General features: G+C 38.3%; 1 protein-coding gene across 3 annotated transcripts; it reads right to left on the minus strand.

Moving 5' to 3' along the window:
• Nucleotides 1-899: 899 nt before the first annotated feature.
• Nucleotides 900-9,482, minus strand: LOC124408515 (pleckstrin homology domain-containing family M member 2). 3 transcript variants are annotated; one of them, XM_046885477.1, is made up of 9 exons: nucleotides 9,113-9,482; nucleotides 6,939-7,134; nucleotides 5,370-5,557; nucleotides 4,325-4,519; nucleotides 2,513-4,234; nucleotides 2,089-2,313; nucleotides 1,425-2,006; nucleotides 1,243-1,362; nucleotides 900-1,167 (listed from the first exon to the last, which is right to left on the minus strand). In XM_046885477.1, exons 1-9 carry the CDS (start codon nucleotides 9,200-9,202, stop codon nucleotides 1,051-1,053), a joined length of 3,435 nt encoding a protein of 1,144 aa, XP_046741433.1. In that variant the 5' UTR covers nucleotides 9,203-9,482; the 3' UTR covers nucleotides 900-1,050. The 3 variants fall into 3 exon arrangements, with proteins under 3 accessions (XP_046741433.1, XP_046741434.1, XP_046741435.1); XM_046885478.1 differs by having other exon boundaries at nucleotides 4,343-4,519; nucleotides 9,113-9,481; XM_046885479.1 differs by lacking the exon at nucleotides 6,939-7,134 and having other exon boundaries at nucleotides 9,113-9,480.
• Between the last annotated feature and the right edge of the window lie 9,543 nt (nucleotides 9,483-19,025).

Raw genomic sequence — 19,025 nt, forward strand, 5'->3', positions numbered from 1 at the left:
CCGACTAAAATGCGTATTTAAATAATTCTTTGAGTATAAGGGTGAGTATAGGTATATAATATAGACACTCATTGCATTATTGGTAATGATAATTAATTTACAATTGCCAGCTCGTACAGTCTTCTCTAGAGCCTGAAATACGGATTATTATCTCTAATGGTTAGCAAAAAAATAAAAATAAAAAATATTGCACTGGATTAATAACTTCACGTATAAAAACATTAGGGTTAACTTAGTTTCCTTTATCCCTTTAATAGACAGAACAACTGCATTTTCCGAGATGAGAATCTTCGCTTCTTTGTAACAGTCTGTCAAATCTGCCTTTCACTTTACTTTGTACATGAAAATATAATTACGAACACCATCTAGCTTGCAACTTTAGGATTCTTGCATTGACGGGAGTCAAAGCATTTTACAAAATATCTTGCCGAAATTTTGTTTCACAGCAATTATTGTATGGTGAATAAATAATGAATCACAAGAATTATAAAATTATTTCATTCTATCAAAGTACCTATTTCTCAGAAATCTCTGATACCGGTTCAAAATAAATAATTACAGTCTGTTATTACAGTTGCTAGTATCTGCAATTAATTTTCCAATCATTCAATAGTTGCCTGCAAATAAACTCACCCATTAACTATGTTAAATAACGATTTCTCCTATTGAATAATTATTAAAACTATTGAAAGCGTATTACCTTGTTGAGACAATTATATCAGATGGGCTTTGTATTTATACTATGCAAATACATTAGCATAGAAATAAAGATATAATTTAACTAGATTTGTAACGTGAAAGTTTTTTTTCAAGTTATTTCACCTAAAATCACAAAACAGACTCCAATTTCCGCTTTCATTCGTAGCGAAGAAATTAATATTTTTCTTCTTCCTTTTTCGTATTGACAAACCGAGTTTTTTCACGCGTGTTTCGTGCGTTGTATCGAATACTCTGATCATCAATGTAAATCCGTAAAAGCAATTGCAGAATTGTATGATTCTGAAATATCGTGGTTTGTTAAATATTCTTACTTCGGAGTACATCTACCCGCTACTCGGTTACCATTGGTAGCAGGTGTTGCCAAGCAAGCTCGAGGTCTTTACTCGCGTCTGAGCAACGGCGATGAAGTTTATCTTGTGGTGGAAGTGTAACCATTGGAAAGTCACCCTGCGTGATCAAGTGAGGAGGCTTAATATCAGTTGTACAACAGACAATGGGCATGAGGAGTGAATCAGGTCTTACCATATTTGCATCTGCCCAAAGGGTTTGAAGTACTTCTCGAAAAGTGCACAGTTCTGTATAATTGGTAAAATAGATAACCCAATCGCCACTGCTTTCGTGAACTTCTCTGCAGGCAAATTCCTGAAATAAATTAAATAGTTATCATTGTATGAAATATTTCTAGAACAAATTACGACACTCACCAGAATGCACCACGACTGTTGAGCTAACGGAACGCGAAACGCTGTCAGATCTTGCACGCAGGCACACGAGAGGGTCTGCCCTCTCTGAGTACCAGGAAAGGCTTCCTTCATCGCGATTAAATGCCCTGTCGTAGCTACTAGGCTGCACGGTAGGGGTTCCTTCTTTTCCGAACTGTCGAAAAGACCCGAGGCACTTTGTACGAAACTTTGAAGCCATTCCGAGGCAACGTATTCGTCGGGTGCGGCGAATTGAAAAGATTTGTTTGGTTTGAGAAGTATTTCAAACGTGTGAGGCCTGTGCGAGTTTGGAATTCTTCTGCACCCTTGACACAGGCCACCTTTCAGTGGGATTGCGCGTTTTGGAAGTCGTTGATTTGAGTCAGTAAACATGTAGACCACTCCACCCTTTAAAACGAAGTATCCAGCTTCCCAGGGGTTAGTCGGAGCATTGGGATACATCGGTTGATAGGTATGGGGTCTGAACATCAGGTGACCTTCCTTCATCGGACCGCAAGGCGTACTCGGAGGTGACATATGTTCATCTTCCATGTATATGAGACTGTAGTGTTCGATTTTCTCATCCTGAAACATAAAATTTTCAAAGTTCCATTTTCGATCTTCCTTGATTTCAGGGTACTTTCGAAGTTTAATCTTACAAACTTACAGGATGTACAGCTGTCTCTTCAAGGACTGCATGCCGTAGAGTATGCATGTCCTCATATCTCAGCTCCTTGACAGCCGGTAGCTGGGGTTTAGACGGTGAACGACGCATGGCCATTTCTAAATGTGCGACTAGTTCAGACGTAGTTTGTGAGCTGCCAGTTGAAAACAAGTACTGCATTTCGTAATCGGCGTTCGATATCAGTATCGTTTGTGCGTTTGGTCCAATCTTAAGAAATAAAGAGAGATGAGATGCATTATTAAACTCATTTCAATAATCGGGCATATTGTGACAAAGTCGTACAACTTGCAAAAGTGTTCATAACAACTAATTGCTAGTATCTTTGAGGGAACTCAAGACTTGTTTGCATAGCTATCGTCAAAAGTGTGGGAAAAGTCAGAGTTAAAAATAATTTTTATACACGCACCATAATTACATCGAGCTCATTATATGGAATAACAAATTGATTGCTGTAAGAATGATCCAGTTTTGATCCAGTCAAATACAGTGTTTTATCCGTGAGCAATGCCAGCATAGCTTTACTCTCCCCGTTGGTCATATAAGAACTTCTCACTTTGTAGACCTTGTAGAGTTCTTCAGTTTTGTCTCTGTATATATGCCGCTTGAAAGTTTCTCTGAGTTTCAGCCCTATTTTCTCGCCACTAAACTCCTGCTTTTCAGCTGCAATGTTCTCCTGAATCTCTTTCTCAAGATTATCATTAAAATCTTTAACTGAATCTTGATTAGCTTTCACCCCTTTGATGTAGAGCGGATTTGTCTTTGGCGGCTTCTTAACTTTCTTTGATTCAAATTTACGCTCGGTAACAGATCTCAAAAATCTGCTGAGCAGTGAGCTTTTCGACGGTGCTTGACGCAGGGGCTGCGACGTTACCAATTTGTTGGCATCTCCCGATAGTATCGCAGTGACGTTACGTTTTTTCAATGGAGACGAAAGATGCCTGCTATTTCTACGATCGTCGATATCCGTAGATGTCGTCGTACTGTCCAAGTCGGACCAATCACTGGACCCTGCATACTTTTTCTGATTCAGCTTATTCTCCATCTCAACCTTCGACAGAGCGTCCTCAATGATGTTGCCGCATTGGGTCTCAGCTATGTAAGCCTCCTGTGCTTCGTTTTCTTCGAGTTCAATCTCTATCTTTGGTCTAAAATTTTTTCCCGGATCTTCTTGACCCTCTGGTGCTCCACGTTCGATCAAGGATAAGTCACAACTGCACTTGGAATTCTTTTGGCAGGTAGCTTCGCTGCACATCTTTGGTGGAAACAATTTCTTTTCACTATCATTTTCAAAGGTGCTCAAAGACGACGCCGACGAATAATAATCCGAATTAGCATTTCGTGTGATAATGTTTTTTTGCACGTAAGGCGAGTCTCCGTGACCGCACCAGCTGTACCGACCTTTTTGCACGTCTCTTTTCTGCACGGAATTAGGTGGCAAAAAGCTCATCGAAAAATCTGCATAGTTTTCGTCATCTTCCAGCTTCATAGTCTTTAGTATATCTTCGTGAAAGCTAACCCGTTTTTTAGTATCGCTGCGCTTCTTTTTGCGCTGCCTTCGTTGCACCACAGGATCCGATCCAGATGACGACATTATGCTGCTATCGGTCATGTTTATTGTGTTAAGAATGCTGTAAGGTGCTTCCGTATTGTCACAGTCCGATATAGTCATGCTCAGCTCCAAGAGATTAGTGTCATTGTTTATGACGTACGAGTTTCGAGGATCTATATTTTTCTTGAAACAGTAGCTGCCGTCTCCATAAAGGCTGTATCTTTTGTTAAGATCTTTGGCGCTGTTTTCAAACTCGTTATTCACTACTTTGTCAAGCTTTGAATCATCCAGACTTTTGCTGTAGAAACTGAAATCCTTCAGAGTATCTAGACTGGAGCAGTTTAGTTCGCTTTCTTCGAGTTTATTCATATTCCGATTAGCTATGTCACTTTTCGTCATTATGCCTTTTTGAAATTTCGTCACCATCGTTGGGCACTGAATAGGAGTTTTACCATCCTCGCTTGAATCGCTTGAGGAAGACGTTCGCTTCATTGTTTTATTATCATGGTCGCAATTACTTGGAAAGACTTTACAATTGTTGTGACGATACTTTGGAACATCTTCGACGGAAGAATCCTCCTAGAACAAATTTTGTGTAAAAGTCGAATCTATTGGCGAAGTGTTCAATCAATTATTCACTTCAATATGATCAGGATTTGTGAAATTCACCTCCTTGTAACTACTAACATCAGTTTCGTTAGCCAGATCCATGTCACTATCGAAAGCAACACCGCTGTCTCCTGGAGAAGCAAGACTTGAAGATACGCTCGATGATCGAAGATGCAGAGATAACGCAGTTCCAGAAGGAGAGCCACTCATAGGCCGCTGGGGCATATAGTTACAGATATCCAAATATGTGACATCCTGAAATTGATAAAACGTTATCGTTACGGGGTTTGAGAATACTTTAAAACGATTCCGCATGTTTGAAGAATTCTAATCCATTTTAGGTGGATAAAGTAGCGGAAATTTACAACGTGTGTATTGTCTAGGCTTACCGATGGAAAAGTACTACTATAAGTAAGTATACCTTCCTGAAAAACTTTTCGCAATAAGCATTGCACATTTACTGACTACAGACGATTAATGGACAAGTAATATGTGAACGCAATCACCACGATAACCCGGTGCCCTTGCTATCAAGAAAAAAATAAAATAGCTCAGGCTACGTGTTCTTTATGTTAACAAAGTTGTTTATTCATTCGATAATTGTAACCATGGGGTGATATGAGAATGAAAGAAGAGTACTTCAGTGAAGGTTGTGAGGGGGTCCATAAATGTGTGCAACTCATCGTCTCGAACTTTCAAAGCCATCAATCGTTGCAACAGTTGTATAACTGATTAGAAATTCAATTTTTGTCAGATATTTTCTGGTGTAGAATGTATAATTAAAAAACCAAGATACTCAATAAAATGTAGGGAGTAATTTCTGGCCTATAGTAACACGCTGTAACTGCAGTAAAGTTTGTCTGTTTATATCCTTCTCTTCGAGTTTATCATAACAATTAATAAAACTTTATCGCATTTATAACTACATTTATAATACTGCTGCACCTTGGAGGCTCGTCAATGTTTGCAAATGCTGATTGCTTATCGATCAAATGTTCGACATTGATTGGTCAATCGATTCGGGCTAGACCTTGTCGAGGTCGGTGAACTTTCAGGATCATAATAAGTCAGGATTTTTCATCGAAATGTATATCCAAAGTCTTACCAATTGCAATGTGAACGACACATTTTCAAGACCAGCTAGAAGATTCACAAGCTGTATTGTTTTATCGACATCCCGAACCAAGGCGTGGGTGAAATACTGTTTCTGGAGCGTTTTAACGTCTCTCAGAAGGCAGGCTAAGTAACTCTCAAAACTTCCTTCACTCAGAGTGTGGTACAGCCAGGCTCTACCTGTATTGACAAAGAATGATATATACTTCTTGAGACACGATATTTGAGAATTATATGAAATAGAAGTAACACTCCTGTAGAAAAATGACGTCATTGTATGATCACTGAATAAAAGTAAATAGATGTGAAATAGATTTGTATACATAGTAAACATAACAATTATTAAAATAAATGGGCAACAGAATTAAATAAAAATAATTAAATACCGCAGAGTAGAGTTAACTAATTGTCCTTACTATATTTTTTTCACTAAAGATGGGAATAAATTTCTATCACGAATTCAAATTAAATATAACTGGAGAATGGGTGAAGAATTATAAATACGTTCTTCGTCGTTACGGTTACCTTTGAAATAGTTGCTAATTGTTGAGAATACATATTGCAAGAGTGTTGAATCAATATTCGTCAATCGAACTATTTGAAGAACATGAGTGTATTTTAAAAGAGAAAATATATCAACACTTGAATATTTACATGGATACAATTTCTATGAATTAAATGGCATAACTGAGTACACAAACTGAGTTGGAAATAGTTAGTTTTCACTCCACCATCTTGTGTTTCAGTAAATTTTGAGAAACAGTGATGCATGGCGTTTGATAAAGAATGTCATGTACACATATTATCCAAATTTACATGATGACAATACGTTTTTTAAGCAAATGATGTACACACAATTTCAGTGGTAAAATTACACAGGCGAATACACACTCATACAAATAAACAAATACTGATTTGTTAGAGGTAAGCCACAGATTCGTTACATTATGATAAAGCCTCAGCTGCAATTAGGTGTCCGGCAAAAGCAGGGAGTATACTGGTGACGGGTTGCTGGATAGACTTGGAGAAATGGAATTACCCGTGCAATATAATCAATACTCATTTCTCGTATAGGCTTTTAAGCACAAAATAGCAAACAAAGAATCGACCTATTCTTCTTGATCAGTCGATAGTGGGACCAGAAATTTTTTCTATTAAAATTCATTTTTCATACCTACGAAGGTACTACAAGTGGTAAAATTATGTTCATCATTTTTCAGATAGAAATCTTCGAGAGTTTTCCATTATATCAAATTAAATAGGAAAACTGGCTGGCTGGCTACAGTTTTGTGAGATGAATAAAATTTCAGTGTCAGATTTTAAATCATCAAAAACCTGCAAAAGGAAAGTACTTTCAAAAATTATTTTCAAAAATTATAAAATATCAAACAATTGCAGGTTTTGAAAGATATATTTCTGATAGAAGGAAACAAGAATTCAAAGTCGTTATCCATTAATCATCGAGAGCAATTTTTGGATAAGAAAAATGCAAAATAAATGTATCGAGCGGCGTTACTTTGGTAAACATAAACACGTAAACGTTTTATTTGATAAAGTGTACCTTTTCCAATGGAAGTTAGTACGCTTTGCAACGCATGTATCACCACAACGGTGTCTTGGTGACTTAGTTCCCTTGCTGTTCCCCAATATCCGTGCCTTTCTACACGCAATCCGTGTCTCAAGGCCCGGTCTAACCAATAAACCAACCAGGAATCACCGTCCAGGACCACCGTACCGTGCAGGCTCTGAGCGTATACCTAACACGGGGACACAGAAACTCATAAAAGCTTGTTTTTACCAAGTGGTAACTTGGGAAGAGATCGGCAAACAGAAATAATAGGTGGGTAATATAGTTGAAGTTAGTAATGTTAACGTAACGACGTGTATCAAAAGAAAGAACTATATTATAACTTTGCAATAGTTTTGAGAGATATAGTTGCATTTTTTATATAGTTTGAGCTTGTGTTCTGCTTCAATTACAGTTCACTAAATTTTCGATAATCATTAAATTTCGAAATGTGGTTTTTTCCCAAGTATGTTTATTGTTACATTAACGTTACGAACTTGAACTTAATGGCATGTAAGTGTTTTCATTGTTGTCGGTGTTACTTGTCTAGTGATTCTTCTTCGTTGTTTTCTTATGATTGGTTTAAAAAGTAATAGTGAAATAAATTAAAAACCATGTGAGCGATTGCATTCAATTTCTATGCTACTGTTAAAAGATTTTCACAATTCTTTGAACAACTTGATAGTTCAGATACTCACTTAAGCCATATGAATTTCCGCATAAAAGATTTCTAGCACAAAACTTGTTGTCACAGAATGTGGACAGTATGATTATATTCGATGACAAATACGAACTGTCATTAAATTTGAGGTTACAAATTATGCTCGTGTTTTTGAAACCAGTTTCCACAGCCGTTATGTTATGTTTCGAGTTGATATTTTGTAAAAGTATAATTTAAGCTGTACCAAAATCAGCCTGACTACCTATTAGGATATAAATTTTCCTACTATGTCGTAGTAAATTATTAAAAAATTCATAACCGCAGATCAAGTGACAGCTCGTGTTTCGATTGATATTTGCAATAGTTTCTGCAGGTTTATCAATTCTGGGTAAAATTAAATGGAATCACTGAAAATCAAGTATTTTTAAAGCGAAAGTTCGTCTGGTTTAAGCAAATATCGGGGCTACGGGATTGGTTTCTAAATTCATAGACATCACCGTATTTCATTGTGGAAATCCAATATGGCGGCCTGGATGAGAACGGGGAATAAAAACGGATTCACCTACACAGAGATACTCGATGTTTTGACTTTTGAGTGTGTATCACGATTGTAAGTAGGGCTCGACGGTATGGTTTGATGATTCGCACGATTGACGAATTTTCGTAAACCGTTGGATTGTAAAATAACTGGGATAGACGTAATTATTCGAAACAAAGAACGACCGTCAAGGTTAGTCACTTACTCACTGCTTGGTTGGCTGATTAGACGCACTACATATCTACATTGCAGGTACATAGTATTCGTATGCGTTGTGTGCTTGAACGTATATATATATAATACGAATCGCTGCGAATCGACGCGAGAAGCGAGAGTATTGACAAATCAATGAGAAAAAATTGGCAAAACCGTAGGAGAGAATACTATTGTCACATAACACACATATTGTACATACTTACAAATTATAAAGACAAAAGCTTAGCGATTTAAATGATAAAATCAACACAACCAGCCAGCCAGCTGGCTGTTGTGCGAAAATATTCGTCGATCAGATCGGCGTAAAAGCGGATTAATTCTCGGTGGCGATGACATGAAGCCGTACGTGTTTGGAGGCGTGTGGTAAGGCTGATGCTAAACTACGACGGTAATATAAATAAGGGAGAGACCGACGATAAACGGCAGCGTGTGATTGGCGATTATAGGCAAACACTGCGGAACGATGAAACCCTCGTATTATAAGCGAATCGTAAGAGCAGAATACAAACGAGGCCAAGAAATTAAAGAGAAAATAGAAGAAATAAGAAAAGACACCAGCGAACGTATAATGTGTACAAACGCAACGTTGAAAAATATTTAGACTGGTAAAAACAAGAGAATAACTTGGCACTCGCATCTGCGGGCGCAACTTTCGCAGCCTTGGTGGGTAAAAATGAATCAAACATCATCGTCGCCTGACGTATCTGGCGCCGATCTTACGGAAAGGAAGACGAATTCTAGCAGACAGCTTACCAGTTTGACAGCCTTGGTCAGCTCCTGCAGGATTCGGTCTTTCGACAGAACTTTGTCGGTGCAGAGGTCCATATCGTCCTGCGACGGCATATTTCTGTCTTGTTTATGCCGCTTGTCACCTCCGAATTTTACTTATTCACATAACTTTCTCCTTTCGGTTAATGCGTTCGAATATTCTTTACGAAAATAGAGAGGTGCAAGGCTCCAATGGAGGTCCTGCCTCCTCGCTTGCAGGCGATGTTCCACTGCACGGCTTGTCGCCGAACGCCTTCGCATTGATTTTAGCGGCGCGCGATTCTGGCGGGAATTTCAAACGGCCATAGAGCGCGATGCGATTCTTTTCAAGTTTTCAACGACTGATCTTCCGTTCTTCGACTGACAATTAACACTGCCTCAATACGCCGGTGATATTTGTCAATCTTATAACGCGGGACGTGATGTGTCAGCCATAAATTTCAACCCCCACTCACTCGCTCGGTTTTACGTCAACTTTAAACCGATACGCGCGCGATATTTTGTTTTATTATTTTGATTCCAGAAGCTCTGTGTAATGCTTGCTACTCATTCTTTGTGTAATTATTTATTGCTCACTCGATCATCTCGTTTTACACGATTCTGACCGTTGCCCTTAGGTATACGAGTATTTATTTTCCGAGTAACTGTGGGAGTTCGCTTATTATAGACGAGGAATCTTTCCAGGGTTCAAATGAAGTCTGTATATCAGTCTATTTGAAAATGCGTAACACGTTTCCCCAACCTGAGGAATTATTTCGGTGCGATATTACGTATAATTGAGCAATGCAGGATAGAAGATTGGACGTCAGCAAATAGCTGAATAATTAGGACGAAAAAAAATTCATTTCATAATTTCACAAAAATTTCAGTCACGTGGCAAGTACATATTTATTACGAAAATTTTCCGCATTCTTCACAATAACTCGTCCGCATAAATGACCGTCGAAACGAGTTTTGTGCAATTTCCAATTTAACTGATTAAAGAACAAAAACTATGCTACTCATACCCGAGCAAAGGAAAATCCGAAGAACAACAGACATTTTATAAATACGTTAGTAAAAAAGATATTACAATATCACAGTGCGTTTAATTAATTATAACATGTTTTCGCGCAGGGAACCCTAAGTAGATACCGCAGTAGATTATGAGACGTGGGAGAAAAATAAAACGTACATTTCGCGTAAATAAAAAGAGGCAGAAGTTTCTAGCTGTCACGTGACTTTCTGTTATACGTGCCCTTTAACCATCCCACGATCACCGCAATCTTCCTTGATGTTAAATATGTATAATACGAGTCTTTACAACCATTTCAACTTCATAAATAGATCGAGTTGTGTGCTCAGGCATGTATTTCATCGCATGTTTCCAACCACTGGAACTGCGGCAAAAATAATACATCGTCAACAGGATTGCAAATAGAATTTAGATTTTCCGTATGAAATCCTTTTCATCCGATTTTACAATTATTAATGTTAATAATGTACTGTTTGGACATGATTGTGATACTGCCAGTTTATGAATCGAGAGAGAACGATCTTCACGGATTTGAACAAATTTGTAACCGCTAATTACCGCTTGGAATTTGTTCAATATACGAAAAAATTTGGCAGGCTGAAGGAACGCGAGAGTTTCACAATTAAGTTAACTCGCTCCATTGAACCCTCGAGGTTTTTCTACCCCAAGGCTCATTAAAAATGATGTATTACTGAAATTTTTTACCCACAGAAAATCGATTGTCCGTTAATATTCCCTTTTGCGGTACATCTTATAGGTATATCTATGTATGCGGCAAACGTCGTGCAGAATGAGAAAGTAATTTGAACGTAAGAATTATAATCGACGATCGTTCGATTGGTGGTACGTGAAAAATGGCGATGTGGTCGAAAAAGAAAAAAAAGTCGATAGAATAACGAGGTATCTGTGTATCTGAATTTTCTATAATATATAGAAATATTTATGAACTGCTAATTTCGATGATTGTGTCGAGTGATTCTGAATCGAAAACGACGAACTTCGGGCAAAGATCATTTATTTGAAAGCAATTACACGGTACTTTGCACAGAACGGTCACAATTAGAGATTGACGGAAACGAGAGAATGTCGAACTACGTGATCAATGTTCGAAACCGGAATCACCACCGGGTGCTGAATCTCTTGTTCGGGCGGATCTCGGGCTGGTTTGAAGACTCTGTGGCATTGATGAAGTGCCTCTGGTACGAGAGCGCAATTTGGGTTTGACGGAAGCCTGTCGTCGCAAAATCTCTTCTATGGTTTTTACTTCCTTTTCACTCATCGGGTTCGCGTTCGCTTCCGCATTTCCGAGGTCGAAATTGTCCTCGAGATCCCTGGGGAATTTATGTACGCTGCATTATGCTGATCCGGTAATAACGCGCAAAAAGCAACTGCTCGGTCAGCGTTCAGCGCGACGTACAAGTGTATTTAGTCTAGCTACTGACGTTGGCAAATGGCGACATTAAATTTAGTTGGCGGATTCCGAGCTCTCTTCGTTTTTGTAAAGTTAGCGCGAAGCTTTCTTTTTGTTTAATAATTATTTCATTCTGTTATTGAGAGAAATCGAACCGAGGGAAATTATTCCCAGCCATTATCGCATTCCTGTTTGAATTAAATTCAAAAATTTCCCGATGCAAGGTGTTTCAGACTGGGATCAAGCTGACCGTGCGAGTTATAGTTGATAGCGACTTTTGCTTAGACTGTTATTATTACACTCTCTGCGCAACTTTCATGTATAATCTGCAGACTTTTGCGTGACGAATGCAAGAAAGAAAGTTATAAATATTGCAATTTTTAATCAGTCTTGTGCAATTAATTATCAAGGCATTCGAGCAATTCAATATATTCCTGTAGATTAATTGTGCATAAGAAAAGGGTGGAAGAGTTAGGTTTATTTTGCGCCATTATCAAACCTCTGACGTCGCTCGAACTTGACAACGATTTTTTGCAGACTCAGGAGATCCTTTTGTGTGGCTTTCAATTCTGCCTCTTTTTCCTGAAACATAGTTCACATAAAGATTAGAAATCATCATAGGTAAAGGAGATTTTCACCGCATTTTCCGACGAATCTCTACTCAGCGCCAGCCGATAGGCAACCGAAGTTGAAATTGAGGTCTGCACTGCCATTTCTGAAAATATATCGCTACAAATCAGTTCTTTCAAGAAATGGTAATATAGACCTCAAATGTAAGTTCGGTTGCCTGTTTACTGGCGCTGGGCGGTGAGACTCACCGGAAATTCGCGGTTTACAGCTCACCCTTAGTTAGAGACATGAAAATAAACTTAAAAATAACGTGGTTCGCATTTTAGTACCGCAAGAGCTACGTTGACTGCTTCAAGTTCGCTGTGTCTTGTGTCTGAAAGATGACGTGCAGTGACAGTCTCCGCAGACAAGCGCGCCAATTGCTGTCTGTAGTTTTGCTCCCTTTCCATGGCTCTGTCCCAGGCTTCTTCTCTGGCAACAACCGCGTCTCTCAGTGCTTGCATGTCGCTTTCTAAGCTCTCAAGCTCAGTTCTAAACAGACCGACACAAAAACGATTTAAACGAAAATTTACAGACGAAAAAAAACTAGGACAGTGTTGTTTTATTTCAACTCCGTTTCCTCGCCCTCACTTCGTTATGGTGACCGTAGGTTCTATGGTCTCGAGACCTTCGATTTTTCGCTGACAGCCGAGACAAACGGCCCAACATTGAACGCTCCTTCCGATCGTCGAGATAAGACCATTTGTTGAGGTATTTTCATCCATAGTTTCCGTGTGCTTGCTTTGCTATTGGAAAAAAATCAACCCCTCAAATTTGTCTATGCATTAACAGTATTATACAAATTTTGACGGATTTCAAACATTGAGTAACGGACTGGGCGATCGATCGACGATCGAAATAAAATTTTAAACCGATGCATGGGGTAATCGTTAAAGCTGATACAATTTTTTCAGAATACCAAACAAGAAAGTGTGGGATTTGACACACCACCGGGTTCAAATGCGTTGTGTATGTCTGAAGAAATTGAACTCTACTTAATTAGATAACTTACACCTTCCTTGATTTTGCATCTTTCTTTTTTCAGCTCCTCCAGGGTCTCTTGCATTTGTGATCTGAGCTCGTCTGCAGCTTTACTTTCTTTTTCAAGTCTGAAAGGGAACACACAAACACCTGAGAACATTATGTCACGCGACAAAAAAAAAAAGAGAAAAAACAAACAGCCCGTTCACTTACTGGCTATGGAGCGCCTTATTTTCCGTAATGAGATTCTGATTTCGCGTCTGCATCACCGTGTTGCTGTCTTCCAAAAATTTCAATCGCATCTTTAGCCTTTCGTCGGGCTGCTGCCCGTTTTCCAAATTCACTTTGCCCCCGTTACCAGAATTCATTCCGATAATCATACCCAGTTGCATGTCTATGTCCGGGAACAAGGGATCTCCTCTACCTAAATGATGGCATTCATGTGAATTTTTGCATATGCAAATGTAACGGTGAAAAGGAAGTCGAAAAGTAACGACGTTAATGCAACTGCACTTTTCAAAGCCCGCGAGATACCGAGTTGCAATTTTCACCTCGGAGCACCTAATTCAGTGCTCAAAGTTCACTGCCGGCAAAACGAGGAGTTAGTTGAGCACTTAATCACTATTATCATCGCGTTCATTCGCAGTGGTATCAAATGGTAGTTGCACATTTAGTATGCACGGTTCGGTGTGCACATAAACGAGTTAAACTTCCCACTTCCTAATGCACATCGGTTCCTCCTCTGTGCAGAATCTTTCCTTTTCACGATCCACGCGACGCGAGTTGGTCGGAGCTTTAACGAGGTGAGAAATTTAATTGGTCGGAAATATCTCCTACTGTACCTATCTGGATTATTTGACTAGTAACTCGAGATTTCATGAAACGTGTCTAGTGAAAGAAAATGGTAAGAAACGCTTTACGCACATCTTTGTGAACTTGTTTTTCATTCATTTTAAATAAATTCGAACAATCTCCTGGATTGCAAATAGGGAAACAGCAAATTTTAGAGATGAGAACAAAAAATTTGTTCAAATTACTGACCTGTAGAAAAATGCTCCACCCTGGGGCTTCCAGTTGGAGAGGCCGACGAAGGGGAATAATTCGAGGCATGATGTTGGACGTCGACGTAACCTCTGCCTTCAGGAGTGTCAATCACGTGGTACCGGGACATTTTAGGATGTCGAAATTCGAGGGGGTGACGAGTGTTTCCGTTGAATTTATTTCTTCCTTTCTTTACGAATAATGCAAGCGTTTCTGCGGTATTATCATTTGAATATCATAAGAATTATAATTATTATACTCTGTATAATTTTGTCACTGTTTCCCTGTCTATTTTTGTATCCTCGTATCTTTTGTTTCGATTATATTGGTTACGAGATTCTCTGTTGTTTCTTATTTTGCACTCTTGAGGTATGGTATGTAGGAAGGTAAGTCGCATGTAAATGACTTGAGAGTTTTGTTGGTTGTCTCACGGATATTCATTGATAGCTAAAAAAAAGTTTTCCTTCAACTTCACGTAAAAACTCCTTATATTGTAACTTTATTACACTTTTCTTGGCTTGGAGTTTTTATATTATTATTATACCTACTTTTGGAACGGTTAAAAAAATATGCTTTCATACTTACGAGTTTATAACGTCTACCGTTAAACTTTATTCTTTTCGGCACTTTCTTCTTTATTTAATTCCGCGACAAGAGTTAGATGAGAAATAACAAATTTTTGGCGATTTGGAATGAATTAGTCGTTCACTTATTTTTTTTTTTTTCTTTCTGTTTCAATTTCTGAGGCATTATTTTGATGGACTAACAGATGTGCTAAAACTGCAATTGTTAATATAAATAATAATCAGTTCTAAGAAGGAACATTTATTCCATATACGTATTAATGGTGTAGGTATATGTATATAACTGAAATTTACATTCACGTTGATGTTACAATTATTATTTATGACGCTTACATGTAATTATAGGATTATTTACATCCGAAAAAACGTTGTGCACAGATAATTTATGCCTGTACTTATAATTAGTACACATGTAACACACAATGCGTTAGTTGTATTGGCATTTTATTCCTCCAATTTCATTATAAATACTAATGCGTACAATGTAATTGATAGTTAAAAAAATATAACTAGATTTTTCGCAAAGAAATATAAACTTGATTCGTAATTGATAATGTGTATAGTGATTTAAATTCGAATATATTTAGGCGCACTATGTACGCATAGAACAAAACTTTCAATTCAATCGAGTAGATGCGCCTAGCGAAATGTTACCTGCACTTCGTATCCGATATTTGTTGCCTTTTTGAGTTTCTTTAGGCGTAATATACCTTAGTTTTTTCTTTGTTTGCTTCGGTATCGATAATCGTCATATCATTCAAAGAGAGTATTTTTTCTTGTGAAGGATATCATATAAATTTACATATATTTGTAATGAATACATGCGATGTACAAACACCGTTATCGGTATTTGCTATTTCAATTATTAAAACATTGGAAAGAATTGTCATGTGGGTTTCATTTAATATAAATTAAATCATTCCTGTCATTAAAAAAAAAGTTGATTCTATCCATTCCAGCTTAATATCTATATTTGAGTAATTTTGGTCAGTCGATCTGCAGTGACGATAACTTTCTCGCACGAGATTCTCGCAATTATGTATTATAGGTATTATGTACCTACCTATGTAATTAGATTAATACCTAGGTTTAAAACTTATAAAAAACATAGATGCATATTATCGATTATTTGATTTTCGCGTAAGAATTCCCCCAGATTTACAAAGTATAACTCTAATTAAGAATACTCTTCTGTTGCCTTAACACTATATGATCCTGCACATTGTATATAATCATATGAATTGGTGATTTATCATCGTTATTATTCATTCAAATATATCTATCGATCATATTTAATAATACATGTATGATACATTTAAACATCTATAAATTTATCCGCTCAGGTATATATGTACAGTATACAGATTTCGAAAAATTACATTACAGATAATTCCATTGGACATTTATTATTATACAGTCGAACCTCGATTATCCGAATTAATTGGGGCCGAGCCTAGTTGGGATAATCAAAAGTTCGGATAACCAAAAGCAATTTTCATCTTAACGTATAATAATATATACAACACGAATTTAAATCGACAAACAGCCCATATTAAGCATCGAATACATATAGAACCTCTTTCACACATCGAACGCTCATTTTGTTACCTTGGTTTTATACAGTCGTCTATAATCAATTGACGAACGACTGTTCCACATTTTGTACCGAGCAACAATGTACATTTCGCACCAAAAATACATTTTTTTGAGCCAACGTTAATTGATCGTTCGGGTAAAAACAAAGTCATGATTCGGATAATTCAGGGTCCGGATGACCAAGGTTCTACTGTATTATTATTACTATTATTATTTTATCGAATCGGACAGTCAGTCATACGGTGCGAAATGCAACATTTAATTATACATAGTTGTGTGTATGCTAATCGCTTATCAAGGGGAATAATTATTATGTACGAGTTGACTTTAAGCAAAGATCAAGGATACATTTCTATCGCAATTTGTCAAACATGATTCGCATAATCGGTCCCCTTTCACCCGAATATGTTTCATACATATTCAGATAATTTATATATACCTACAAAGTCATCAATTACTTCTGCACAATTAACATTGTAAAGCGTGCTGTGGATCGGATTCTGGAATGACTTATTCGATCAACCGGGTGTTCCTGATTATTTTCAAAGAAAATAGAAACGAAAAAGGAAAATAAAAGAAGAGTAGAGAAAGCTCAGGACAATTGCGAAATTCGACTGTTATTTGCGGCAATCTAGGCGAGAGGTGTTCCAACAGGTGCTCCTCTTGAGGAGGCCGCACAGAGCACTCGGTTGCTCAAGTGCCGCTTTTCAGTGCTTCAAGATGCTTCAGCCTGCTTGGGTCGATGCCGAAATAGGCACCATCTCGTCCCCTCTCCTTTTCTCTCTCTCTCTCCCTCTCGCTTTCCCCTTTCACTTGCTTACTGTCTAGATTACTCCCCGCACATACCTACATAGGTATACAGAGTTTAGCTTTATCCGGAAATCCCCTTGTGCAATTTGGTATGCGACACGAGGTGCCCGTTTATCGCTGATTCGAAGCTAGGGGACTCGGTTGCAAAAACCTCATCGTACGGTTCCTCTAATCCACCCTGTTAATTATGATAGGCGTGATATTGCAGATCGAATTCTAATGAAGAACCATACCGGGATTTTTTTTTTTTTTTTAACATTTGTGGTTCGATGAGTAGTGACGTAATTCGTTCTGCCGGAAATAGTCTCAACTCTGTTTATACCTAATTTGTTTCTGCGCAGCTGTAACCTTTAAATTGATTTCCAGAATCTAATTACATCGTTCATTACAAGCGGACAGGTGAAAGAAAAATTGAAGAGTGCAAAACCGTACGAGAATAGTTTCTCCCCTCGTTTGAATGATGGTTTTTTACCCAGTATATATATAGCAAGAATGGCCAACCGGTCGATCGCGACAAGGCAAAGAAAAATACATCACCCAGTAAAAAAATATTTCATTTAATTCTGTGGTAAAGTTTTGAGATTGGCAAATCGCACAAAGTCTGGACGTTGGCCATCCCGGATAGATAGGTATAGTAACGCAACGAGTATAGTCGAGCTATGTCACTCATGGGTATAACGTTATTCGGCGACATTTTTCACGGACGATTAACCCGCGATAACAATTTTGGGGTAAGAACAAGAACGGCCGAGAAAGAACGCTTTACGGCTGCAAGTTATTACTGGAACAAATAGAAAACGGTTGTGCAATATTGTAGGTCGTCTGCAAACGGGTAAGCGAAGCATTACGTAGGATGGGGTTGAACGGTAGAAGGTCCCGGATCACAGTGGGGCTGGCTGATTTTGGGGACTGGTTAACGTTGAGCCTTATTTATCGATCGAGACGAGCGACGACCGGGGCAGAGAAGAGCCCGTATAACTATCGCAGAAGACGCGAGGTCGATACTCGATTTCGCGAAAATTCTAGTTGTTACACAGGCGCTGTGCTGTGCACCCGCTCTAAAACCGCGTCGCACCCTATCCGCGTTATACACACCAGCCGAACCCTCTTCCCTTTTTTAATCAAATTCAGGTGCCCCCCACCCACCTTGAATGAAGGAACTGAAAGGAACGACTCCGCCATCCCCTCAGCGGTGGTCAGATTGGATGACTCGTCTCAAAGACACCCTCAAACTGCACGTCAGATTCACACGTGTCCCCGCTTGAAATCCGGCTGATCACTTGACGCTCGTGTTAAATTCGAGCCACAGATATTTCTTGAGACCTGTCTGACACTTGCCCGCTCCACCCCTTTTCCTCCACATTTGTGTTTTTTCCTTTTTTTAATTTTCACTGATATTGTTATAATTGTTGTAACTTGAATATAACAATAGTTAGACTAAGGCCCGCTGAACAAGTTAGATACTACTGAAACGTCCTCTCCAAATAAAAAACTTTTCTATGGTCGACCGGCGCGTGGCATCAGTTCGTATAAAAGATACGTAATGTGAAAATATGTAAGAGCTTGATATTCATCAATAAACGTTACTTGTTGTAATATGAACTTCTGTGAATCTTTATGTGGACCAGACGAGCGATTAACCTCTTAAAGATACAACATATTGGTCCGAATAAGCAGGCAAATTCTTTGACACGGTGCACAAATTTTATCGATTACTTAATTGTGTGATATTCGGTATAACGAATCGTTTCGTTACAATATTACATGGACAATTTGGAACAAGATGAATCCGCCTGCATTTATGCAATTCAAAGTACATCTTACCGATCGACATTTGTCTCGTTGTTGACG

This window comes from Diprion similis, chromosome 8 (genome assembly GCF_021155765.1).
Source record: "Diprion similis isolate iyDipSimi1 chromosome 8, iyDipSimi1.1, whole genome shotgun sequence".
Taxonomy (NCBI): Eukaryota; Metazoa; Arthropoda; class Insecta; order Hymenoptera; family Diprionidae; genus Diprion; species Diprion similis.

What these genes read in the sequence shown, in the direction of transcription:
- LOC124408515 (XM_046885477.1), bottom strand. Translation starts at nt 9,202, where the DNA reads ATGCCGTCGCAGGACGATATGGACCTCTGCACCGACAAAGTTCTGTCG. An exon ending in TGACCAAGGCTGTCAAACTG is followed by an intron (nt 7,135 to 9,112) that starts GTAAGCTGTCTG and finishes TCCCCGTGTTAG; the next exon opens with GTATACGCTCAGAGCCTGCA. An exon ending in ATGAGCTCGATGTAATTATG is followed by an intron (nt 2,314 to 2,512) that starts GTGCGTGTATAA and finishes TTATTTCTTAAG; the next exon opens with ATTGGACCAAACGCACAAAC.